The 27,838-nt window shown below is 38.0% G+C and overlaps 1 protein-coding gene across 1 annotated transcript in view; it reads right to left on the bottom strand.

The window, feature by feature from the left end:
• Window positions 1–27,838, bottom strand: part of LOC126109589 (glutamate-gated chloride channel) — a 519,836-nt gene that overhangs the window by 130,221 nt on the left and 361,777 nt on the right. The window contains exons 6-7 of the mRNA XM_049914624.1: window positions 17,857–17,939; window positions 5,416–5,556 (exon numbers count right to left, since the gene is read on the bottom strand). Coding sequence (XP_049770581.1) covers window positions 5,416–5,556; window positions 17,857–17,939 — 224 coding nt within the window. The remainder of the gene's footprint in view (window positions 1–5,415; window positions 5,557–17,856; window positions 17,940–27,838) is intronic.

The following is a 27,838-nucleotide window of genomic DNA, read 5'->3' as shown; positions in this document are numbered from 1 at the left end:
GAAAATGCAGTGGTCGAAACTCAGGGCAGAGAAAAAAAGCTCGTCTTCCACCCTTTTTTTAAAAAAAATTATTTACTGACACAGAGGTTTTGGCGCCAGTATTTATCTTTGTGCCTACAAAGCATGCCTGTATAGCGCTACATGTATTCGACGGGAGAAGTTAGTTGTGGCAGCACCTACGAACATTTTTCAGAACTTCCGCTTGTTTTGCACTCGATTCTAAGCCGCAGGCGGTTTTTTGGATTACAAAAACTGGAAAAAAAGTGCGGCTTAGATTCGGGTAAATACGATATTTCCTTTTTTTCCTTCTCTCTTTTCAGTTTCTTATGAAGTAACAGCATACGTGGTAACGAGCATTACAAAATATATATTTCAAATACAACAAAATTTTTTACAAGAAATATTAAGTTTCAATATGTAATGGGAACAAAAAGGTGTCTATACATCATCATGCCAGCACCATTTGTGGTACACTGATGAAACAAATTTTGAACACCTTGACCACATCAGTAATACAAAAATGAATTTTCAAAACACAAACAAACAGATCCATTGACTTTTTTACAGACAACTTAGTAATATATGGCAAGATAAGAAACCCCAACTGTATTGAAACCACACATTCAGGAATAAAATGATTACATAATGTCTGACATGAAAAGTGGTAAAACCATATCATCAAGAATAAACCATTACAGACAGTTAGGAGTAAGAGGCAACTGAGTACGCTATGGCAAAATATGAAAGTTCAATATGAATAAAACAACAAAATAGTGGTAAAATCACAGAGTAAGGTATAAAACCATTACAAGGAATTGGACATAAATTAAAGGTAATGAATAAATATTACAGGTGCATCTGCCTTTGACCTCATGGTAACAAAGTCCTATACTCACAACGTAGAGCCTATATTCACACATGTTGCAAATTGTTGTAGGTAAACACATAGTTTTTCTTTCTTTTACATGGTAGAACTCCATTATTTTACCTCTCAAAAAAGAATTTAGAGTTTATGTAGGTAAAACAACGTTATAAGCATTACAGCCTACTTCTGACAGAATTTTAACAGTGCTTCATCCCTAAAAATAGTTTCATAGGTATTAAATTGAGATGTCAAACACTACAAAACTAAGTTCCTGCAGGATTCTCACCATGAAACCAAAATACAGCACTCTTATATTAGTTACATAGTTTAAAAATTCTCCTGTGTCAAGCCTAATCTATAGATCTGTCTGTTGTCATTTCGAAAACTTGTTTTCGTATTACCAGCATCGTCGAGACATTCAAAATTTGTTTTCAAGGTGTGCTGAATATGGTGCTAGCATGATGACATACAGACACCTTTTTGTTTCTGTTACATATTGTAACTTAAATATCTTCTTGTAATGATTTTTTGTTGTATTTGAAATATACATTTTGTAATGATTTATAAAATACTGAAGAAAGAGGGAATAAAAACAGAAAATATGTAAAATATAGTTGCTGATAGATGGCACAGTTCTGATAATCACCCCCTGTCCTAGTCTTTCTAATACCTTTCACACTGCAATGTGTCAGTTAATGGACTGAAGTTAGCCCTGCACTAATTTGCAAGATGTGTGTAACTGGAATCCATAGGCATGTGGTTGTCTTAATAGATGTTGTTGCATAGCTTAGTGGTGTGTACCAATTATCATCTCTTAGCTTTGTACTGTGGCTCTGTTTTTGTAACATACAAAGTACCTGCTGCTTGGTTTCTGTTTTTTACAATGTTTATCTAATGAGCTCAGGCTCAAACTATTAATCAAGTAATAAAGAAAATCAATATTGTAACTTGGATGGTTCCCTGCAGTTTATTGCATAATTCAGTAAACCACATAATTGCTGACATCATGTCTTCTAGAATCCTGGAAATTAGTATATACATACATTTGTTTATGGTGACAATCAACTGCAATCACTGCAACAAACATCAATCCTTTCCAAGTCTACTTGCTTTTTGCAACAATTTTCTACCACTGTGACTTCTCTATAAGCAACAGCATCCTCTGACAGCCTCAAGGATGTTGTGATGTTATCTGATATATCATTTATATATACCAAGAATAGTAATGGTCCTATAATAATCCATTGGGGTATGCCCATAGTTACTTTCATATATGTGGAGTGGGGAATGACGTGCTGTATTCTGTTTGCTAGAAACTCTTCAACCCAATCACACAGCTGGTCCAAAATTCCATACACTTGTATTCTGTTCATTAGGTAGCAGTGTGGAACTACATTGAAAGCCTTCCAGAAGTCCAGGAACATAACATCAACCAGGATTTGAGCACTTTCTGGGTTTCGTGGCTGGACAGAGTGACCTAGGTTACGCACGGTACCTGTTTGCAGAAACCTGTGTTGATTCCTACAGAGGAGATATTCGGTCTCCACAAATGTCATAATATGATAAATAAATCAGTTCCAAAATTCTATAATAGACTGACATCAGAGATACAGGCCTATAGTTCTGGTCATTTATTAGATGACCTTTCTTGAAAATGGGAATGACAAGCATTTTTTTTCCAATCACTAGGAATGTTTTGCTCCTACAGGAACCTACTGCTAGAAGAAGAGCACATTCTTTCACATACTACATGTAGAACTGTACAGGTATCCCATCAAATCCAGTGCCCTTTCTTCTGTTGAGTGATTTCAGTTCCTTTTCTACTGCAGCAGAATTTATTATGGAGTATTTCAGCCTTCTGTATGTCATATTCTGTTCTGATCTCAATAAAGTCACAGAACATCTAAACAGTTGGCTTTGATCCATTTTCTGATTCAACATAAGACCAAACTTCTTACAATTTTCTGTCAGATTAGTAGATAGAGCTTCACTTTAGATTTTGTTGAATATTCACACGGGTCTCCTTATACTAATTTGGGCTTAGTCCAGTTCTCGTTTGACAATGACACTTCTGCTATGTTTAAATCCACTTCCATATCAGTTTTCTAACAAGGTTGTTGAACCATGGCAAATCCTTCCCATCCCTCACAACTTTGTGCAACCCATACCTGTCGAAGGTTTACTGTACAATACTACTGAACTGTGTTCTTTAATGTTCAACATTGTCAGTGCTGGAAATAAAATTTTCAATTTGACTGCTCAGGTAATCTGAAATGTGCTTGTTTTCACTCTTGCTAAGCATAAATATCTTCCTAGCTTTCCTCATATTCCTATTAACAGCCATATTCACTGATGATGTAATGGTGTTATGATCACTGCTTCCCAGTTCTATGCTAACTGATTTGAAAAGTTCAGACCTGCTGGTGACCAGGAGAATTCTCTGGTTCAGATAAGGCATTTAGAACTTCAGGTCTGTCCATCATTTATGACACACTTGATCTGCTACATGGTATTAAGGTGTATTTTAATTTGTGTAGTCCAGAAAAAGCTATCAGTACCAGGTGACAGGAAAGCTAACCTGAACTTTTCAAATGTCTGTTGCATAGGCCCAATGAATCTTTTTGATACACTATAGCCAAATTTAAAACATAATGGCATTGTATAGAACTTTCTATGGCCAAACTTTCAGAGAAGCATCATATGAGTCAAATTTTGAGTTAAATCTACATATTTCTACTGTTGCCATGTTAAAATTTGCTACTTTTGCCAAAACACAGCAGAGTTCACATAGTCTCACTTCACTAAATGTTGTGCAGATGCAATTGCACATTCTTGGTACAAAATAAACATGTAATGTCTTCACTTATATCATTCCAAAACTCATAGCATTTCTCATTTTACCAGCTATCAATGGCCCTTAAAAATTGCATTATTTCATCGAAAAAGCCTGTAATTAGTGTAGTAGCATGGTAGATAATTAAGTTTTGCATAATAAACATATCACAAAATACTCTTCTCTTTGCATGCTATTATTTGCCAAAATATCATTTTAATATCTCAGAATGTTTATGAAATATGAGGAATGTTGTGGATATTTCACTCTGGTTTTGTCACTGGCATGGCCCAATTGCAAATGAGTTCACTACGTCAGACAAACAGAGACAGATAGAGACAAATAGAGACAGATAGAGACCTGCAACCAAGTCTAAAGAAAAATTCAATACATTAGCTAAATTTCATACACAGCAACATATTATGTAGTATGTACCAAATGCAAAATCACGGCAACCTCAATTTTTCACTGCAAACATTTACGAATTTCATGCAGTGTCTTACTTCCACATAAATATCCCAATAACTATGACCACTGATGAAATGATGGGCACACCATCATAAACCTGACATAAAAAGTTAAAAGTAAAGCAAAAATGGGTTTTTCTAACAAATAGTTTCTGTAAAATCATTTGAGAAAGATTGCAGGGCTTATGCCTCAATTCTGTCATTGCTGACTGGCCGAAAGGTCTCAGACACTGTCAGCATCCCCTTCTGAACAAGCTCGCCCAGTGCTTTGGATGAAAATTGGTCACTGCTCATTGGTTACCATATCCTGTGTGAGCTATACAAATAAGTAGTTACAAATAAAGAGAATATGTTAAGCTTTTTGTTTTACTCAATTTTTAATGCCTTTTGAAGTGTCACCACATATAAATTGTTGATTTAATCATGTTAATGGGACAAAGCATTCTAGTAAACACTGTAACTTGTTTTGTAAGGTATCTTGAACAGCTAATTACATAATTACAGCAATCTTTTTACTGTTGTCAACCCCAACTTTTCTTCCACAAACCACTTTTGATCCTCTCTCAAGAATATCTGCCCCTCCTCTCCCGCTCCCTTCTCCTACTCGTGACTCACAGCTGTGTTGGGATTTGAATTTATATTACATTTTAGTCCTTTCCACAATATCTTTCTTATTCATTTCTGTGGAAAGAAACTCTTCATAACAAAAGCTGAAGTTACTTTGGACTCTTGTGCCTCCAGCTGTACTACTGCTGAATGTTACTTTAGTCAAATAAATTTTAATCTTTCATTGTGTGGCTTTTTGAGTTTTTATCTTATTAATGGTTTTCTTCAATTTCAGCTATTAATCATAATTTACAAATTATGTCGTTGGCTCTTATCAGCAAAATGTACCATACCTTGACAGATATCCTAATTTATTTATTTACAGAGAACATGGCATGTACCACATAAGCTTATAACTGAAACTTGCTGTCAAAAGTATTTTTAATGCATTTTGAGGAAAACTAATTCTTTGGAAATAAAGCTGTGTAATACCATTTTCATTTAGTAGAACCTCACATTTATAATACTAACACAACATTTCATATTTCAACACAGCGTGTTTCTCCATCCATAGAAACAAGTGTTATTTTATTGACATTTGCACACCTCTTCCACATGTCAACATTTCAAGGACTGATGATAATGTAATAGGTTAGAATCACATTTAGCTAGTCGAATCCCTCTCAGTATAAAATTTTACCTACCTCTCCAGATGGACTTCTTCTCGCATTCGGTGGTTGCATTCTTGATGAGATACGCATTAAGGGTGGTCAGACTGGGAGACTTTCGCAATGTCTCCTCACTGTTTTTCCACACATACGTAATGTATTTCTGCTCGTATGATACTGTGAGAGAGGACAAAGAATATTTAATAAATGTGTTTAAGGATTGTTGACATTTATTGCATTAAAATTCAGACTTATCACCAGATAAATAAATACAAATAGCAAATTGAAAGTGAAAGTCACTTTCTATAAACACTCACATATTAAGCATATTACTGAACTAATATCAGAAAAATCTACTTTTAAGACTTTCTAGAAAGCAAAATCGCATCCTGGTAAAAATAGCTGAAGCAAATTGAAATAAATATTAGCCTCACAACACACAAAGCTTACAGAATTATCTTGCTATAATGCCAAATAAGCATTTTGCACAATGAAATCAGCATATAAAAATGGGTATTAAACAAAAAATTCATACTTTGTGCAGATGGGATATAACTATAAGAGAGTGGGGCCTCATCAGGTTTCTACCACCAACCCCCTGTGCCAGTTCTGTAATGATACTGCCTGTCGACACCTAAGGCAGCTGTCGTATCGTCCGGACTTCACTCGCCAAATTTGGTAGTGCCTACATAGCTGTACTCAGCAAATGTGTGTTACTCCACTTGTTGTTGGAATTTCTTACAGTATAGCTCTTCAAACTTGTGATTTGTATGTTTATTGTGATATTGTGTTATGTGTCAATAAAAAGTGTCTGTTGTGCATTCTTATTTCCTTGAGTCGGTTACTACACTAACATGAAATGAAGACAATATAACACTGAGTATGTGACAAATAAATGTACACCAACACCTATAAACCAAAAGCTACCAACGTATCTAATATGTGAAAGAGTATTTGTTTATGGGGTAATCCTTACAGCATAATAGAACGTCTCAGAAAGGCACATCCTGAGAAGGCAAGCTCAGATTAAAGTTTCATTAAGCCTCTCTGCAATGAATCTGAGACATGACGACTCTCTCAAACATCTTTTGCCATGATTTACAACACAATACTGATGAGTTGCTTGCTACATACAACATTTTATTGTTGATAGTTAAATATGGATATCTGTGTACAATAGGTGAGGGACTCATCCTACCAACCATGAACTGTTTTACATAAGTCACCATGTGAGATAATTAAGATTATTCCATAGAGTAAAAATTCTGTACAAAGATGAAACATCTGTTTTGAAATTAGTTAGGTTCAATATAAACATAAGCCATCAAGAGTTACAACAATTCCAAAGCCTCTCCGGGTTAGATGAAAAGAGTAGAATCTTTGGCGATGACATGCAAATTGGCTGCTATCATTTGAGAGTGTTGCTTGAAGATATGAAAGAACAATTTAAGAACCTGCTTTTGATGGAAATTCCAGACTGGATGATATGTCCATTTTCAGATATTGGAAAAGTGAGAATTTTGGAGGAAGAACTAATGCGGCTGAAACATAATTTTCAGTTGAAACAAAAATTCAAGACATCTTATCAGTTCTGGTTGCAGAAAGAGATCGCTGAGATATATTATAGCAAGTAAAGAGATTAAGAAGCTTCTTATTTAATTCACAACAGCATATTTGGTAGAATGTGGTTTCAGTGTCACGGTGTGACTCCTGTCAAAGCAAAGCAATAGACTTCAGATAACCCAATGTGGAGTTCCGGGGCTCTTATTAAACTAGATATTGGAAAACTGATATCTCTTCATCAAGTCTCTCAACCCATTATGGTTATTCTGAATGTCAACTCAGAATATTAATTCTATCTTTTTATATTGCAATGTAAAATCACTATTCAGTTATAAAGTTAGGGCCACTATTCAATTTAAAATAAATCTGAATTTATGTTTTAAAATTATATGAATCAGTATATCCATATCTCGATTTTAAAGATATAGGATATGATAATTTAGGAGGGTACTGAGGACAATTACATTTGGCTGAGTGGGAGGTAGTCTGAAAATATTTGAGAACCATTGGTCTACACGGATATGACATTCAGGCTCCAGAACAGAGCAGAAAGAATTGTGGTGTCATCCGAAGAGTGAAGCAAAAGGTTGGAAGTTGGCGCCTCACAACAGAACCACAAGCTACAGGCAGTCGCTGCCAGATGCAGCCACAAATTTGAAACGTCGATGAAGACACGCCATCAAGGGGTTCAGTAGTCCACTGCTGCTGGAAGTCTGTTTACATCAGAGTGCAGTGCCAATCACCCCAGTCTGATAGCACAGCATCACAGTTTAGATCCAAGAGTGAGCATCTGTCACTAGTAAGAACTGTATATTAAAGTTCATAGTCAAATGCAATGTGATATTTTACTATCATTCGGTAATATTCATTCAGTAATATTCAAAGTAATAAACAGCCATTCTTGTGTTCTGCAACAGTACTAAATGTTTACCATCCCTAACGTGGAAAATGGATGTCTTCCAAGTTAAGTGTTCTGTATTACTGTATTCATCTGTTTCATTGAAACTGGACTAAAGTTCTTTATATATTGTAGTCTCCGCTTGACTGCTTCCAAAGTCAAAGCTATTCAACTGTTCCTATGGCATATAAAAAATTGTGTGTTCAAGTGTGGTTTTCTGTCCAGTACGTATAATCATCACAATGTGTAATTTTGATTAGACTTCACTGTCACCTGTCTGGGTGGATGTGTCTGGTGTTCCTCTAGTCACAGTGGCTATAGTCTTTTTTGTGTATTGTACCTGGGCTAAAGTGCTTAACCATGTCCGAGGGCCCCGTGTGAGCTATAACTAAATAAAGGAGTTCAGTTCCAGCCACAGCAGATTAAGCGACGACTGCTCCGTGTTCAACAAATGACGAACTTACTGTCGCAACAAGCAGCACAGCAGCCGGTTACTGTATCCTAGTTTTGCCAGTTTAACAGCAAGGAAGAAGACTGATCAAAATATCACACCCAACGAGAAGCAGCGTTACTGGTACGGCACAGATTGAATTCTTTCTGTCCACTGTTAGAACCGACATCTATCGTCTGTGTCTCAATTTGCTTCCCGGCTCACATCCAGAAGAACTCGTAGGAAGAATCCACGAGCATCAGGAAGCACAGATTCGAATCGCTGTGGCGAGATTTAAATTTTTTCATCTTAAGAGCCACTCTGAACAGTCACTGCGGCAGTAGACTGCTGAACTTAAGAGGGCTTACAAGACATTCTGGTTCACTTGTCCTTGCAGACAAAATTACAGTGATGTCATGCCATGTGATGCAATCATGCAAAATGTAACAGATACAAACATATGTGCTGCTATCTTGAAACTGCCAGATCTGGATATGAAAACAGTTCTGTCTATTACAGAGTCTCAAAGTATTGTGTACACAACTGAAGTTGATTTTGAGGCTCCATATAATTCTCTTATTTGTAGTGCACAGGGCGCTCAGTCTACAGTTGACGTTGAGGTGAGTAAGAACAGGCCTCAGTTTAAAGGCAAAGCCTTTCCGTCACATTGTACTTTGGAATAAGGTGAGGATGTCCTGTCCGTAGTGTTTTTCTACTACTGACAGAAAAGCTTGTCCTTATCATGAAGCACAGTTTTTTAAGTGTGGTAAGCATGGTCGTATCCAGAGCACCTGTTGACAATGCCCATAGACTAGGTGCCAGTCTACCGCACAGCTGCACTGCAGCTGTCAGCAGATGAATGTTACCACAGCCCAGCCATTATTGCAGGCACAAATAAAGTATCACTTTTGCACTTCCAGGAAACCTTCTACTGCAGAAAGCAGAATGAACTTTTTTGTGCAGTTATGAGAGGCTGACAAGAAAATTAAACTTCAGTTAAACACAGGTATGTGTGTTTTTCTAGTACATAAAGACACTTATACATGATCAGTAGCCCTTGGCTACAGAAGCTCGCTTCTGCTTTGTCTGTTTACAATGAAATACCAGTACTTGCCTTGCGCAGTTTGCCAGAAACTTCTCACGATGTTACAAATTGTGTTTCATTCCATTTATTGTGTTCCAGAAACAGTGCAAACGTTTTTGGTCTAGCCTTGTTTTAATCATTCAGTCAGTGCACATGTTACAAATCAGTGTTTTGATGCCTCATACCTATGTTTTTGACTTGTGCGAGAAGTGCAGTTAACTTTTTTTAATCACGATTAGGATGACCTAAAAATTTTGAGTGACACATTACATTTAAACACAATGTGCATTCACAATTTTATCATGCTAGACCTCTCCCCCATGTCATATGTGAGCAGGTTGCAAAGGCTCTGCAATGACGGAAAGACAGTGGGGACAATACAACTCATTCCTGCGAGCCAGCGGGCAACCTCCCTCATCCCCTTGCAGTAATACTTAAAAAACCTCCCTCCTCCCCTCGCAGTAATACTTAAAGAGCCATTGGGAGGTTTACATCAGTGTATTGATTTTAAAGCCACAGTAAACCCACAAACTGTCATGGATTTTTTTCCTCTCCCACAACCACAGCTATTGATAGGCAGGTTGTGATGTGGCAGTTTCTTTTTGAAGACTGATTTATGTGAGATATATTTACAGTAAGCACTGGATGGACCAGTCCAGGTAATATTTTGTGACCAATAAGCACGTGAGATTGTTTCGGTTTCACCCACTACTTTTCATAGTGCTTCAGCTCCTACTATTTTCAATGTTTCCTGAAACAATTAACAGCAAAAGTCCCTTCATGAAGGAACTATTCAGATGATATAGTTGTCACGAGACGTAATCCTGCGAAACATATGGCAAATTTAGAGTGTTTATTTCAACTGCTCACAGAGACTGGCTTAAAATGTAACAAGGAAAATTGTACATTCTTTCATAAAGAACTTGAATATTTAGGACAAGTCATTAATAAACAAGGTATTCATCCTGCTCATTTGCTCTTGTCTGCAATTAAAGAATTGCTGGCACCCTGTAACATCAGCGAGTTACAGGCCACCGTGAGGAAATTAACATATTACATTAAGTTTATCGCAAATTCTGCTCCACTGAACTGCCAAGAATGTCAGGATGCATTTCAGCAGTTAAAGGATGCTCTGTTAAGACATCTTTGTTGTCTGGTTATTCTTGATACAACTAATCCTGTTGTGTTAGTTGTGCATACATCTTTTTATGGGATTGGTGCTATGCACTCCGTCAGAATGCCCTCATCAGATCAAACCACTGCTTTTGCATCAAAATATCTCAGCAAATTGCACTGCAGTGAAAAAGAGGTGCTTGCCATTGTCTATGGTGTTACCAAGTCACACCAATATTTGTAAGGTTGGAAGTTCTATTTGATTACTGATCAACAGTGTTTAACAGCTTTGCTCAATGCTTCCAAGCCTGTCCCTCCATGGACAAAACAAAACTTGTAATGTTGGGCTCTGTTATTGTCTAATTATCAATACGAGTTGTTGTACAAGCTCACTGCACAACATCTGAATGGTGACTTGTTGTCTCAGTTAGCGTTTGATCCATCTGAGGAATCATGTTATGAAATTGACTCTCAAGATCTTGAAACATTTCAAAATTTTCCTCCGGGCTTTTGTTTTATTGCTGGAGCAACTGCTTCAAACCCAGCTCTTCTAGTAGTTTTTCAATATGCATATTACGGGTGGTTACATAGTTTGAAAGACATTCCCCATCCAGTGGTTTGTTGCTGCTTTTCACATTGTCGTGCACTATCCATGCAGTCATGTGTTTAGCTGCTCCATACAGAGAATGACAATGCACCAGTTGTGATTCCTCACTACCTCCAGCAGGAAGTCACTGTGCTCGGTATGGCACTGACTCCCAAATTCAGCAAATTACCTCTCACTGCGTTGCTATTGTGGAGTGTAAGTCCACTCCACCACAATGGTTCATTCAGTGGCCACATCCATCCAGAACATGGCAACGCTTGCCTATTGATTTTGCACATTTACGTTTGTCGGCCCCACGACATCCGCCAGTACTGTATCGGCTTTGTCCTTTATTTTTTGTTTCGTACGTCTTCTCAGTCTTTGTCTCAGACAGTGAACCACAGTTCACATTGGCTGATTTTCAACAGTTTTGTGCCAACAATGGCACACACCATCTAATTACTGCACATTTTCACCCTCAGTCTAATGGTGAAGCTGAATGGTTCATTTGAACATTTGAAAGTCACTTCAAAAAACTCTGTTTCTCCCACACATGGAAACAATCACTTAAAGATATTTCTTTCTCCCTACCATTCTTTGCCACATAATGAGAAGTTGCTGGCAGAATTACTACACTGTTCTTGATGATGATGATGTTTGGTTTGTGGGGCGCTCAACTGCGTGGTTATCAGCGCCCGTACAATTTCCCAACCTTTGCTCAGTCCAATTTCGCCACTTTCCTGGATGATGATGAAATGATGAGGACAACACAAACACCCAGTCATCTCGTAAACTGTTCTTGTCACCGTACCTTATTGCACGTTCTGTGGTAAGACAAAGTTTCAGACACAGGACAAAGTGTTTTTAAAAGTTTTTGGCAAGAAACAACACTAACATCAAGGTGTTATCACACATGTATTGGGTTATTCGTCTTAGGTAATTTAAGCTTCCTCTGCGCTCCACTGACATCACTAGAACCAGCTGCAGCATTCTTCTGTGACTGATTATGATGCACAATTTTTGTCCACAGAGCCAGAACACTGCTAGGGTCTGGAACAGCGGTGATCTCTGGCACTCTGCCCACCCTGTTCAGTGCCATACAGTATGGCACTGACAGAGATTGAAGTTGCACTGCCACTGAACGTGCAGCCTCAGATGATGTCCACAGAGGCACTGCCTCTCGACAGTCATCATAGTTCTGCTTCCTGTCCTTCTGACCACAGTCTGCATCCCTGAATGCACATGAATACCCTGTGGCCAGTTTTTCTGCCAGTGTTCCTGATCACTCTCTAGGTGGATACCAGGATGCTGGCAGGGAGCCGCCATCAGCTGTCACTACAGCCCCTGCCTTCTCGTCTACGTCTGTATTCAGCTTTGAGATAGGTCAGAACAGCATGGGCTACACGCAGTCTCGCCTTGTCTTGCTGAAAAATAAAATCACAGAGATCTCAAAGATGGCGCACAGTCATTGTCCGTAACATGTTGGAAATGTGACAGTTGCTGTTGAAATTACTGGCTATGCAAAACAGAGCTGATCGTGCTGTGTATGCAGTGACACACTGTACCATCATTCCAGGTACTGAGGCAGTATGACAATGACATTCTCCTTGGACCCTTCACTCACAGATATATCCACTATGATGCTGTATGCAGAACTAGGAAAGGTTGTACAGATAATGTGGTGCCACTACTTTTTTCAGGGTTGTCATCAGGTTCACCACCTTTGGCATGCCCACCTCAGCTGTCGTGTCGATGCAAGTCATACAGTGGTTGCTGTGCCGATAGTGTGTCGTACTTCAGCACCGTTGCCTGCTGTGTAGGTAGTTGTTTTGCTGCAAACGTGCTCATTTCCTGAATCAATGTACACAACTCGGCTGTACGACCCTGCGCAGCTGAACTAACGATACGTCAGTCCACTCGTGCGCTAGTCATGTGGGGGCATTTAGATCCTGCATGACATTGAGCATGGCCCTCTTGAACCCTCTGTGTCAATATTCACATGACAGTTGAGGCATCCTGAAAAATGAGAGCATCAATTTGTGGAATTTGTCTAATAATAGACTGCAGTCTTCATAGTTCACAAAACTGCTGCTGGTAGATGTTTCTGAATGAGAAACCCACTGTCTAACCTTACCTCACATGCACAATGTAAATGTCATTACCCCAACCCACTTGATATAGTTGCACTGAAATTATAATCATTTTCTTATCCAAGCAATGCTCTACACTTCATGCTAATTTGGCATTAGTTGCAAGTCACTTTCATAGAGGTGCAGTTTTAATGGTCATCAGTCTATATAACAGTTACCAATCAGATGTGCAGAACATACCATTTATATCAATAACTCATAATTCTTGTTCATTTACATTCCTTGAAAAGGCTGCAATTTCCTGATTTGTTTATAGTCCAGAAATATGGAACAATCGCCATGTACATCACAAAGCTTATGAATTTTAAACACTAATGTAACATGAAAGTTATAGATAACAGCTGATACGTGAAGGAGAGAGACGCTGTCATACTTTCAATGACTGGGATTCAGGTTTCAGCAATAAGTGGAAAAAATGAAAGTGAGTAAACTCTGTGGAATACTTCTGACAGAAAGGAAAAACTGGAAAAGAAACAGCAGTCCAGTGTCAGAAAACTACTTGTTGTAAACAAGTAGAGTTGAGGGGCAGATAGATAAACTGAGTGTCAGTGACAGCAGTTCAGCTTTCAAGTTGGTGATCTTCAGCGAAGCACACACATAAATAAGCTTGTAAAAATATTTCTTTTTTTTATTTCCTCTAGTTCAGAATCCATATCCAATAATGCCAAGAGTCATACAAGAGGGAACAACTCATAAACGAACAATGGACTGTTACAGCTGCCTTATTTCAAAGAGGTAAAATGTAGTGCAAAATATTATAGAACAAATTCTTTGCACACATCAAATCTGCCTAAAATGTTTATCTGGAAGTATGACTAAGTTAACTCACGTCATTACAACATCCATTACTTTTCAGTTCCTTTTCATTTGCTGTTTTTATTATCCTGAACAACTGAAGAAGGATCTTCCTGTCCAGAAATAATGAAATTCACTTTTATTTTAATAAAATAATGCAGGTTGTAACAAAACACAGTCATTTTCGTGTAACTTCTACAATTACTGTCATAATAACTACAGTGATCCTACAGAAAATATGCTAGAGTTGGTCACATAATGAGACTTTTACTTAAAGATCTCATTAAAATGTCAACTGATATGTGAATCTGTTTTTTTCTGTAAATGAGTTTTAACATACTTTTGTAATACTCTAAGACTTGGAAAGGTTGGTTGGTTGGTTTGGGGGAGGAGACCAGACAGCATGGTCATCGGTCTCATCGGATTAGGGAAGGATGGGGAAGGAAGTCGGCCATGCCCTTTCAGAGGAACCATCCCGGCATTGGCCTGGAGTGATTTAGGGAAATCACGGAAAACCTAAATCAGGATGGCCGGACGCGGGATTGAACCGTTGTCCTCTTGAATGCGATAAGACTTGGAAAGAGAAGAACAAGAAACAGAGACAGAAGAACCAAAGTCAGAGAAAGAAAAGAAATAAGAAAATGAAAAACAAAATAAATACACTTGCTACATGTAATTACGATTAGTTTGGGATAAGCAAAAATGGTCAAACCAGATAAATATCAATAAATTAAGACAAATAAAGAATCAAATGTAAAAATAATGGACTCAATTAAAATACTTTTATTCTATGAGATCAGTTCCAGCAGATGGCAACAACACTTACCTCCCTTCACAAACATACTTTGTATTTCATCAATAAACACTTCCGGGCTAAGTTTCCGTGGTCAATCTGTAGAACTTCTTCTCCCTGACGTTTCGTTCTCAACTATGGAGAACATCTTCCGAGGTGAGTATCGACCACGGCAACTTAGCCCGGAAATGTTTATTGATGAAGACGCCGACCGTGAAAGCCTACATGGAATACTTTGTATTTGTTTTGAATGTTAAATTTCTTAAAATGAATTAAATTAATACATAGACAATAACTATTTTCATACTGCAATAGTCATCTCTATTTTTTTAGGATGCTACTGTAGCTAAGAACCCATTAGATTCAACACGATTTACATTTTCATTTTTCAAATGAAGCATGACAATTATAATATTCCCGGATGTAAACAACATTGAGGAAACTCAATCATAAACAGAATATGGGTGGCACAGAGTCATGCACACAGACAACTCAGCTTTCATTCCCTTCCTCATTGTAAGAACAAAAAACTATGTATTATCCCCCACAGTGATAATTACACTTCTTTCTTTGTCTCTAGGCTTATATAATGCCCACATTTCATCTGCAGATGAGTAGTTGCTTATTACCATTTGTTTGATAGAAGACTATTCTTAAATTCCTAACAGTCATAAGTTCCTATAATTCTTCCTTCATTTCTTCTTTAGGTTTCTTCTTACCATACTTGCTTTCTTCCAACATTGATATTTCACATGCACACCATGCTCTTGAAATTTGCAAGTCTTTTTCTGAGAGTCCACCAATGATTTCCTTTCATATTCAAACCTGTTTCTGCAAATACTACAACAGTGGAAATTCCATGATGGAAACTATCGTTTAAGCATGTCACATGGATTTACAAATGCTGAGTACACTGGTATGGTGTTTATGTACGAGTTTGTAATGACAATACTGCTGTTGCCTGCAGAGACAACAGCAGGCAATTTCCTCGTATTTCCAATAAACTGCCTGAGAATGTTGCAGTGCACAGCAGTCACATTACATCTGAATGTGAAAATGAACAGAGTGTGGGTGATGTAGAAGTCATTATTGAACAGGTAGAATGTAATCTTTCAACATGAACACACAGAATACAGCAGACGTTACATCGGCACAGTCCCTGTCCTTATCATTTACAGCAGATTCAGCATCTTTGAGAAGGAGAGGCAGTTTGGTTAACTGCAAACTGCTGAATAATCCCATTGCTACTGTTTACTGCTGAAGCCACATTCATGATGGTATCAATAAAATTTATAACTTATATCAGTGGTCCAGCAAAAACTCACATGTCTATGAAGAAACACATTTTCTAAAATACTTTTCTGCAAATGTGGGCAAATGTGTGCAACCAATTGAGTGAGCTCATTGTGTTACTGCATTGTCTTATAGGGTTCTGTTATCTAGATTTTCATGAAAAGAGCTTCCAGCATTATTGGAAGAGGTTCCTTTGACTACAAGGGTCAGTATGTTCTTCCAGTATGACAAAGTCCCTGCACATTCTAGTCATAACATGACACATCATCTAAACTTAACATTTCCTGGAAGATGGACTGGCAGAGATGGTCATGTTTCTTGACCACTGAGGTTTCCAGACCTTACCCCTTTAGATTGCTGACTGTGGTGATGGTTTAATTGGAAAGTCTACAAAGAAAAAGTACACACAAGGGGCGAATTAATCGTACGGATTACAAATACTGCTGCCCTCATAAAAAAATGGCAAGATAACATCCTTGGTTATTCCACTTAGAACTCTCTCAACTACTGCTTATGTCACAAACTACTGTCAATAAGCACTTGCTGCCAGTCACTGGACATATTGAGTGATATGCAGATTAAATGCGTCATGTACTATTAACTGATACACTTTTTATCAAAAAAATTTCTATCGCTTTAAGTAAGGCAGCTTCAATGCCATTTAATATTGCTGTGTCTAAATTATGGAATTGAGCACATACACATTTACACTGTGGAATTCATTATATGCATTTAAACTATCAATATAGAAATTATGAAATAAATATTTAGACTGTGCTACAAAACCATATTTGTATTTCTTATGCTAAGCAAGTAAAATTTTTAGTTCAGTGAACATAAGTTCTGACATTCCTGAAAGATTTCTTGCAACAACAGAAGGTAGTAACTGAATTATCAACAAAATATTATTATTAGTGCACAAAGTACAAAGGAAGAAAAGCACACATTTAAAATAGCAAGAAAAGCAAAAACACATAATGGAATTTAAGAGTGAAATTACATGCAAAATTCTTTCAGTATTAATATATACAGCATTTTAGCATACAGGGTCAAAAGGTTCAAATTACTACAATATTGCAAATTAATACAGTTTCAGTATTTTATGCAGTTAAAGTCAGTTTGATGTTGCAACATTTTCCTTTGAACTAAGCTGCCAAAGGGAGCACAGCCAGGTGAGCACACAATATACCACAAAGTGAATACATAATACTTGTTCTCATATCGATGTTCTCAGAACCAAATGTATGGAGTGCACCATAAAACAGAATGTCTTTAGTTACTGTTACTGTGGTTTATTATGCATTCAAGTAATCAAATGAGAAGTAAGTTTGTGGTGTTACCTTACTGGCCTACTTTAATGCCATGTGAAACGTTCCAAATCCAAGGCTATTTATTTTTAAATTTGTATGTTTGTGACCAACACTCAATCTGCAATAAATTTCTTTCAAGCAAAACTGAAAAAAATAAAGTCAAAGGTGAGGGAGGACTCTTCTACATGCAGAAGTATTTACAAGGTTTCAGTTTTGCCTCTTTTTTTATTTTCCACTTTTTGCTTTGCTCTTTCATTTTCAAGGCCAGTCACTGAAGAAGCAACAACAATAACAACAACAACATGCAAATGGCGACAAGGTTTAAAATTGGACATTACACTCTGTGGAATGGATTAGTGCAGGAAATTGCAACAAAAACATTGCAAGGCTCCTTCCTGTGAGGGGCAAGGAGGAAAACTGTGCAGAAGGAGCTAGGTAATTCAGTTGTTCTTAAATACTCACTGCTTTCCATCGCAAAGGAACAAAGTGGGTCATCGAAGGGAAAGATGTGCAGACTGCCTTGGCACGAGAGAATGAGATGACGCCTGCAACACCATACTCACAAATCTAACACCTTTCTACATCCAATATTTTCAGCTTAATGACTCTTCTCTACTTAACATGAGCTCTCAGTAATAAATGAACTGCCTGATGAAGCTCTGGGAGCAAAAAAGAGAATTGCGGCAAACTAATTTTCTGCAGTGCTATAATTTTTGCTTAAGATCCACAGTTAGTCACCCATACTGGACACACAGAACAACTGTAATGCCACTGATTAGCATATTCATATGCTATCACTTCTAATCCCAAACAAAATTTTATTCCTTTAATTAATGAAAGGTGACAAATTTAGGTACAAACAGGCTTAGGTAAAAGATATTAGCAATAGAAAAGAACAATTATTTAAAACTTTTATTAAAATCATGTGGTCCTGAAAGCTGTCAAGTTTTTTGCTTACATGACAGAAGAAGCAGTTTTCATAATCAGGAAAGTAGTCTATTGGCTGTATTTGGTGAGGATGCTGAACAACTTAACACAGTATACATATATGTTCACAGTCTACAGTAGCTATGTTTTATAAAATTGAAAACATTATTAAATTTAATCACCATTTATGATGAATACTGGAATCATAAATTAAATATTATATGAACCAGAGTCAGCACACTGAAATACATTCTAATATCCATCTCTTTGAGACAATACACCATCGCTGTCAGCTGAATGCAAAACTAAGGAGAAACAAATTTAGTAAAAATTGAGGGACAGACAAAAACACTGTATTATATCTGCATGAGAACTGCCCAGTTTCCAGTGAGAATTAACTGGATTGTCATTTAACAAATTTAAAGCGTACTAATAGAACTAATCATCTGATATCATTGCGAACTATTGCAAAGGAGTCCTGTTGAGACTCAGGTACATTAATTAATTAATGTCTCTGACAACATTCTAAGGCAGAGCTCAACCTGCAAAACACACAAATGGTCAGGGTATTGTTTTTCTAATCAAATTATATGGCCAACATTGTGTAGGAATCCACCACCATTCACCACTAAGATGTCAAACTAATAATATGTAGGTGATCACTTCACCACACTTATAGCCTACCTTTTAAACCTTAAAGGAGATTTTTCTTTAAGTCACAACATATCAAAGGTGTAATTCCTTGATATATCACTTGAAGTTTTATGTATGGTGACTGTCAAGTTTTCTGGTGAATCCATCTGCCACAAAAGTGATGCTATATTTCTTCCCAAAAATCTTTGGCAGGATTTTGAGCCGAAAACTGGGAAAAAAAAACCACAACTCCCAGTCACCCCATCACCCACAAGAAATTTTGCTGATGGCACAATACACTCATTAGCTCCTGTAACTGAGTCACTTAACAGGTCTCCTTTGTAATAGTTCATAATGATATCAGATGACTGTTTTTTATTGTGCTTTAAATTTGTTAAATAGCAATCTAGTTAGCTCTTACATCTGCTAGTGCAAGGAGTCCTTGCCATTTTCTGTTCACAATAATATTGCAGAATTGGATTTAAGCATATTTCCTACTATGAAATCATAAGGATATGCACAGAATGCTTTTTTTATGGGAGGATGTGGAGCCTTTTGCCATAAGATCTACCTCACAACATGTCACCTTCCATACTTGCCTTATCTGCCAAAACACTTTTCTATCACAATGCACTGTCCCAATACCTCACACAATAATTTCCTTCCTCGCAGCTTAACATTTTTTTCTGTCTTTCTTTCACTCTCTGCTTCTACACACTCTTGTCCTGGATGATGTTGAAATTGATTCTTTTAACTTTGTATCACTTCTACAGCAAATACTGTTTATAGTATATGATTGCTGTATTCACTTACATGAAATTTACTTTATCTACACATTTCTGATCTCCATTTTCCTGTATTTCATTTTGGGCAAAATCAATATTCTTGAACAATGAATCACCTTAAACCGGTAACAATCTTGGCATTAAAATCGCATCTAGCACAATATTTTTGTGCCTGTACTAATGCTCACATTATTTCCACTCCAATAACCAGTTCATTTCCTTAACCACCAAGTATGTTTACCTTTTATTTCTACTTTTTTTCCAAACAGCTTCCAACCAAGGAAAAATTTGTAAAATTTGAAAATTTGTATTACCTACTAATTAATTTTCATTAATGATGTTTGTATAATTATTTTGTATTTAGCATTATACAAACAGTTAGTCCAACTGAAGTGTCATAATAACTACTCAACAAACTCTATCCAATATGAAAAACAACTTAAAACTATGAACAAGCAAGATAGTTGGGGATTTGATGTAGTTTTATTATTATTTTTTTACATATATGAAAAACATGCAATCTTACATCTATATATCTCAGTCCAACACACAGTTTTAATCTGCCCCGAAGTTTCAAAACATCGCACAGTCCACTGCAGAGTGGAAATTTGGTCATCATCTTACGAGGGTTATTCCAAAAGTAAGGTCCGATTGATTGCCAAATTGAAACCACAGTGAACATCAGAAATGTTTTACTTGTAACAATTAGCTACACCTTTCAGCTACTTCTCTACGTAGTCGCCATTCTGACTTAGACTTTTGTCATAGCGTTGTACCAACTTTTCAATAGCCTCATCATAGAAGGCAGCCGCCAGTGCTTTCCGCCAATTCTCCACGCTGGCCTACACTTCGTTGTCTGTGTCAAAATGTTGTCTTCAAAGACAGCGGTTCATGTGACCAGAGATGAAACTCAGGGGGAGACAATTGCGGACTGTATTGTGGGTAATCTAACATTTCCATTTGAAAACGATGCAGGAGCATCTTCATTGCCCCTGCAGAATGCGGCTGAGAATTGTCGTGAAGACGAAACAGCACGACAGTTATGTAATGTTGGCTGCATAGCTTCAGGCGAAATTTCTCACCAGGCCCTCGTACTTGGCGGCAGACACTATTTTCTAGACATCTTTACGCACTCACTGAGAGCTCAGAAATGAGAAGAGCGACGTGATGCTAACTGGGGTTATACTAGAGACACTACCCAACACATCTGTGCAAAGCTTTATCGGATTTTCATAGTCGTTTCCATTTCGCGACCAATCGGACCTTACTTTTGGAATAACCCTCGTACATCTAGTTTTCAAATCTATTATTTACATTTTTAAATGTTACTGTCTCATATATAATCTTATACAAAACAATATAAGCTATGTCCTAGGCATGGATGAATCATATTTTTTTAGTTTTGTTTTGGAACTATTCACATCACAAGTTCTCAAAGAGTTTAGTAGATAGTTATATCATATCAACTTATTAATAGATGGACTTTGCACTATCATTTTTAACTTCATTTTTCAGTGAAAGTAATTATATTTGGCCACATGGTTGCAGTCATGTAAATAGCTACACTTATTTGATTCAATATTTCAATGGAAGGAAAAGTTTATTAATTGAAATATATACAAAGAATATTTTGCAAAGTACTTATGCTTCAAAAGGCTTCCTTACAACATTCTACACAGCCTAGTTCATAAAAACACTTTATTTCCTTTGCTGTAGAAAGCACTTCTATTTAGCAACAAATCTTCCATACTTAAGAAACTGACACCCGGACCCCACTGTAAGTAATTTTTAATGTTTTGCTAGGGGGCTACGTGTGATATCTGGCTTGGTTGTTAGAAGTGACTAGTGATTTTAAGACAACAACAAAATGAATGTGGTCTATCCATCTAATACTTTGATCTGTGTATGTACCAAGGTATTTATAGATTTTAGTAGTAACAGGAGTTTGTCTAGCTTGGGTGTCTCATGAAAAATAGTTAAACTCTCAAGAATCTCATAAAGCATCTCAAAAACTGTTGAACTATCTCTTGAATAGGTATACAAATCAATGTAATGTTAGTAGTCTGCATCACATGGGAAGGCGTCCCAGCTCTCATCCATTCTGTGCATCCCCCTCCATTAACTGCTAGCAGCCAATAAGAGTCATTTCCTTCCAGAGTGGCTAGCCACTTATTACTGCTATATAGTGAATGTTTCTTTCCTGAAGGCTGTACTGTTGCTGTACTTTGCGACTATACAGTTTCATCCACAGAATGACCTAAATATTGATTCAACTATTAAAGTTATTTTTTTGTAGCAGTGTAGCTGTGAATGTATTTCTGTAAATTGGTTGGTGTGATTTCCAAATAAATATGTCATGTGATGTCAATAAATGTGAAGTGCTTCAAAAGCAGGCAAGAGGGATTATTTACTGTGTTTTCAACTTTTTCAGTCTGAAAGACGGACAATTGTTGTTGATTTTTGGAAGACACAAGAATGAACGGTGGAAGCTAATAGTGTTAGCAAGAGAATTGCACAGTGAATTGTAAATGAAAGTGTCAGAGCTGTAGAACTGTCAGGAAAAGTTGGTATTGTGTCACCAGGAAAGCATCAAAACAGTGAGAAACGCATGACACAAATGGATGGGCGTGACAACGATGTTTTAAGGCTCTCTTTGTTTGAAATGTATACAAATGGTGCATATCCAGTGTCACAAAAACTTGTTATAATTATGGATGAATAAATTGGCTTCAAAGGTAATGCTTTGTCAATCAACAGAATTTTAAAGGGCAATTGTTTCAAATAAGTTAAAAGTAACAACGAAAAAAATTTTTAATAGGAAGAAGTGACACAGCTGCAGCAAAAGCCACATTCCTAAGAAAGATGCACAAAATATGATAAGAAGGTCATTTAACAATGTATTACCTTAATGAAACATGGATTAATCAAAATAATTCCAGCAAAATCTGCTCTATAATGAGTGATGGTACTGACAGTTTTACAGTTCCCAAAGGAGAAAGTTCTTGGATAATTATTCTGCATTCTGTCTCTTTTTCTGTTTTTTTCCCCTGAGAACAAAATTGTATTTATAGGTGTAAGAGAAACTGCAATGACTACCACATGGAAATGAACGCTGTCCCTTTCAAGAAGTGATTCATTGAGCAGTTCTTGTCAAATCCTGCTCCAAACTCGATCTTTGTAATGGACATTGACAATTATCACTCTGCTAAACACCAAGTACATACTCAATGAAATCAAATATTATACAGTGGTTTAAGAAAGAAAAGTCTGCACAGTATAAACAAGACTCATGCCAAACACCAATGTGCTATTAATTTATACCTGCCACGTGACAAAATGTACGTGCTTGACTTCTTTGTACATGAACATACACACAAAATTTTGTGTTTACCCCCACTTTACTGTCAGTATAATCTGAGTGTATTAATTTGCACAGATGTTAAAGGATATGTGGTAGAAAAGAACAAAAGAGGCATTGAATTGTGTGAGCATGAAGCAAAGAAAGAGACAACATTTTCCCTTTAGCATGGAAAGACTGTGCATGTCACAACGAAAAGCTCCAAGAAGAAAATTCTTATAGGGAAGTGAAGATGGATGCAAACCTCGAATCTATCAACATAAATTTCCAGTCATGTTTTCAAACACAGACTCAGATAAGAGTGACAATGGACCTATGATTTAAATTTGAAAACAAAGTAAAGTAATAATAGTTCTCGGTTCTAAAGATTCATGGTTTAAAAACAAAAGTTTTTGTTTGTCTACATATCAATTGCATAAACAACTCTTGAGAACTTCTTAACCTTTATTGATTGGCAATTTGTATCCTAAGAAGTGTGTAAATGTTCACTTGTTGTAAGTGAGATGATTGGTTGGGAAATTTAAGATTTTCCCCGCATCTATCATGCATGTCCTAATCACTTGCAGGAATGAAGCTGGATAAATTTGTCAGAGACTTTGATATTTTGAGTTACCGCTAGTTTTTTATGTTGTAGGGCAGCATTCGTTCAAGTTATTCGAAAAAGATGGTTAGTTGTTTGCTTTTACCATCAATCATAAATGTGGTCTCTCACTGTACGAATGAACAAGTTAGTTTACACTTATAACACTCTTTGACAGTGAAAAATATGAGGACATACTGACCATTTACATGATAGGCATTTGCTATCAGTAATTACTTTTTATGTACACAGATTTACACTTAAATACAGTAAAATAAACCCATTACAGACTTTACAAAATTACATGTTTTTAAAATAGCTCTATGAAGTAGTAGAAGGTGTCAAGCATATATAATGATTTCAGTCTCTGTCTGAAGCGAATTTTAGTACGTAATACTTATGACACCGTCCAAATAGCACAAAACTGACAAATATTGTAACCAGTTTTGATGAACTTGTCATTAGACAATTGTCTTTTTGAGAAAAATTATACCTGATGTCTTCACAAAGCTGCATCAGCATTCCGACATCATGTGGACTATTGCTGTGGAGCAGCAAATGCAAAACCCTCAAGATGTGAATTAAGATTGCTCTCATGTAGACAATTGACTGAAAGCAGTTTCAAAATGTATTTTTCTCCTCACAGATTTGAATGTATAGGCAAATATACCTCACTGTTGTACGCACCTACACATATTTGCAACGTTCCCTTTGTTCGCCCATTCCTGCCACCAGCCTTAGGCAAACCCTATCCCCTCCACACTTCCCTATCACTCTACCTCTCAGCACCTTCCTGTGTGACGCAGGCTATAGTGTAAGAGCTATAACCTAGGAGTGTGACCATTTGTCAGACGCTTATTAAGCACCTGTTTGTGTCACGGTCTCAAAAATGATTATGTGCACTATACTATAGCTGTGGAGCAGCAAACACAACATTCTCAAGATATGAAGTAAGATTTCTCTCATGTAGATGACTGATTGAAATCAGTTTCAAAATTTATTTTTCTCCTTGTAGACGTGAAAGTATAATACAATGTACCATAGGCAAATGGACCTCATTGTTGTCCACAGTTACACAGATTTGGAGCATGACTGTTTGTCAGACACATATTGAACAATAGTTTGACTTTTATCAGAGACAAATGCATTTTATTGCTTTCAATAGAACTAAATTTTATCTGTTTTCCTTTGAATTACCCCTTGATGATAAAAAAATAATAAAAACCTGTGATGGTGGGCTACTCAGATATCTAAGTTGGCGTGGCACTTGGCCCTGAGAGGCAAAGACCCTGGTTTCAATCCCGGCCTGGAATACAGTTTTAATCTGCCAGGAAGTTTCATGAATAGAATAATTTTTGTTGTATGGTCTGCAATACCGTATAAAATAAAAAAAAAATTGTAAGAACAGTTTATTCAACCCTTACTGAAACCATTTTGCATTGATTATATTATTTACATCACTTTAATGATATGTCTAGCACATACAGAACTGAAATCCAGACCTGTAGACTACAGTAATTCTTCCCATAAAGTTTGGAGTTGCGACAATCATTTTTTTATGGGTGCATAATAAGTTAGGCAGCAATCAGAAACCTGCACTTCATTGAAAGAATAATGGGCAACATGATGTGTTGATATACTGATGGCAAACTTTCAGGAGTGTGCAGAAGCTATGTTACAAATGGAGGCAGCAGTACATGAAGTACCCTCCCTCATACTTTCTTTATGTTTACAAATACAATGTTAGCCAAGAATTTGATCACAGGAACCATTACAGGAAAAAAGAAAACCTTAAGTATCCAGATACTTATTGGCTGTCTAAAATATATGAATACTTAACAGTTTTATTTTGTTTTATATATTGTTTCATCTTTATTTACCTTCTATACTACACATGTGAAATAGATACAACACCATCTTTAATCTGCAGTGCAATTTTTTATGAACAATGTTTTGTTCCTAAATGAGCTCCAAAGCCAAACTACTGAGGATTTCAAAAATACTTTACACTTTGTGTATGTGAAGATAACTAAGGAAGTGATTAATCTAGGCTACTACAAAGAAAATTTATTTAATACATATGGTACATGAAAGGTTTTAACCCTAACATACACTCCTGGAAATGGAAAAAAGAACACATTGACACCGGTGTGTCAGACCCACCATACTTGCTCCGGACACTGCGAGAGGGCTGTACAAGCAATGATCACACGCATGGCACAGCGGACACACCAGGAACCGCGGTGTTGGCCGTCGAATGGCGCTAGCTGCGCAGCATTTGTGCACCGCCGCCGTCAGTGTCAGCCAGTTTGCCGTGGCATACGGAGCTCCATCGCAGTCTTTAACACTGGTAGCATGCCGCGACAGCGTGGACATGAACCGTATGTGCAGTTGACGGACTTTGAGCAAGGGCGTAGAGTGGGCATGCGGGAGGCCGGGTGGACGTACCGCCGAATTGCTCAACACGTGGGGCGTGAGGTCTCCACAGTACATCGATGTTGTCGCCAGTGGTCGGCGGAAGGTGCACGTGCCCGTCGACCTGGGACCGGACCGCAGCGATGCACGGATGCACGCCAAGAGCGTAGGATCCTACGCAGTGCCGTAGGGGACCGCACCGCCACTTCCCAGCAAATTAGGGACCTGTTGCTCCTGGGGTATCGGCGAGGACCATTCGCAACCGTCTCCATGAAGCTGGGCTACGGTCCCACACACCGTTAGGCCGTCTTCCGCTCACGCCCCAACATCGTGCAGCCCGCCTCCAGTGGTGTCGCGACAGGCGTGAATGGAGGAACGAATGGAGACATGTCGTCTTCAGCGATGAGAGTCACTTCTGCCTTGGTGCCAATGATGGTCGTATGTGTATTTGGCGCCGTGCAGGTGAGCGCCACAATCAGGACTGCATACGACTGAGGCACACAGGGCCAACACCCGGCATCATGGTGTGGGGAGCGATTTCCTACACTGGCCGTACACCACTGGTGATCGTCGAGGGGACACTGAATAGTGCACGGTACATCCAAACCGTCATCGAACCCATCGTTCTACCATTCCTAGACCGGCAAGGGAACTTGCTGTTCCAACAGGACAATGCACGTCCGCATGTATCCCGTGCCACCCAACGTGCTCTAGAAGGTGTAAGTCAACAACCCTGGCCAGCAAGATCTCCGGATCTGTCCCCCATTGAGCATGTTTGGGACTGGATGAAGCGTCGTCTCACGCGGTCTGCACGTCCAGCACGAATGCTGGTCCAACTGAGGCGCCAGGTGGAAATGGCATGGCAAGCCGTTCCACAGGACTACATCCAGCATCTCTACGATCGTCTCCATGGGAGAATAGCAGCCTGCATTGCTGCGAAAGGTGGATATACACTGTACTAGTGCCGACATTGTGCATGCTCTGTTGCCTGTGTCTATGTGCCTGTGGTTCTGTCAGTGTGATCATGTGATGTATCTGACCCCAGGAATGTGTCAATAAAGTTTCCCCTTCCTGGGACAATGAATTCACGGTGTTCTTATTTCAACTTCCAGGAGTGTACATTTCAAAAAAGCTTTCACTCCCAGGAAATAAAATGCTGCTATTATTTGACATACAACACTAATAATATACAAAGCTACTGGTTGAGACCTGACAGTCTTGAAATATGTAATGAAATACTGAATTATGTCCCACTGTATATTGGCTATTGGAATAAAACTCCAGGAGGAAAACTGATGTGCAATAATCACAGGCCCATGATTTCATTTTATTGCCATCAATATTCACTACAAGTATTGCATAATATTATTTTATATGGAGCCTTTAAGACTGCTGGGCAACGGCCTTGCTACAGTGGATACACTAGTTCCCGCCAGATCACCGAAGTTAAGCACTCTTGGGCATGGCCGGCACTTAGATGGGTGACCATCTGGACCACCATGCACTGTTGCCGTTTCTCGGGGCGCACTCAGTCTCATGATGCCTATTGAGGAGCTACTCGACCGAACAGTAGTGGCTCTGGTCAAAGAAAACCAACATAACGACTGGGAGACCGGCGTGCTGACCACACGCCCCTCCTATCAGCATCCTCAGCTGAGGATGAATGTTGGTCGGATGGTCCAAATGGGCCACTTTTGGCCTGAAGACAGAGTGCTGTGTGCTTTTCAACACTGCTACTTTGATTAC

The sequence above is a fragment of the Schistocerca cancellata genome, chromosome 12 (genome assembly GCF_023864275.1).
Source record: "Schistocerca cancellata isolate TAMUIC-IGC-003103 chromosome 12, iqSchCanc2.1, whole genome shotgun sequence".
NCBI classification, from domain to species: Eukaryota; Metazoa; Arthropoda; class Insecta; order Orthoptera; family Acrididae; genus Schistocerca; species Schistocerca cancellata.
The sequence above is the reverse complement of the archived record's forward strand: the minus strand, read 5'-3'. Positions and strand labels throughout refer to the sequence as shown.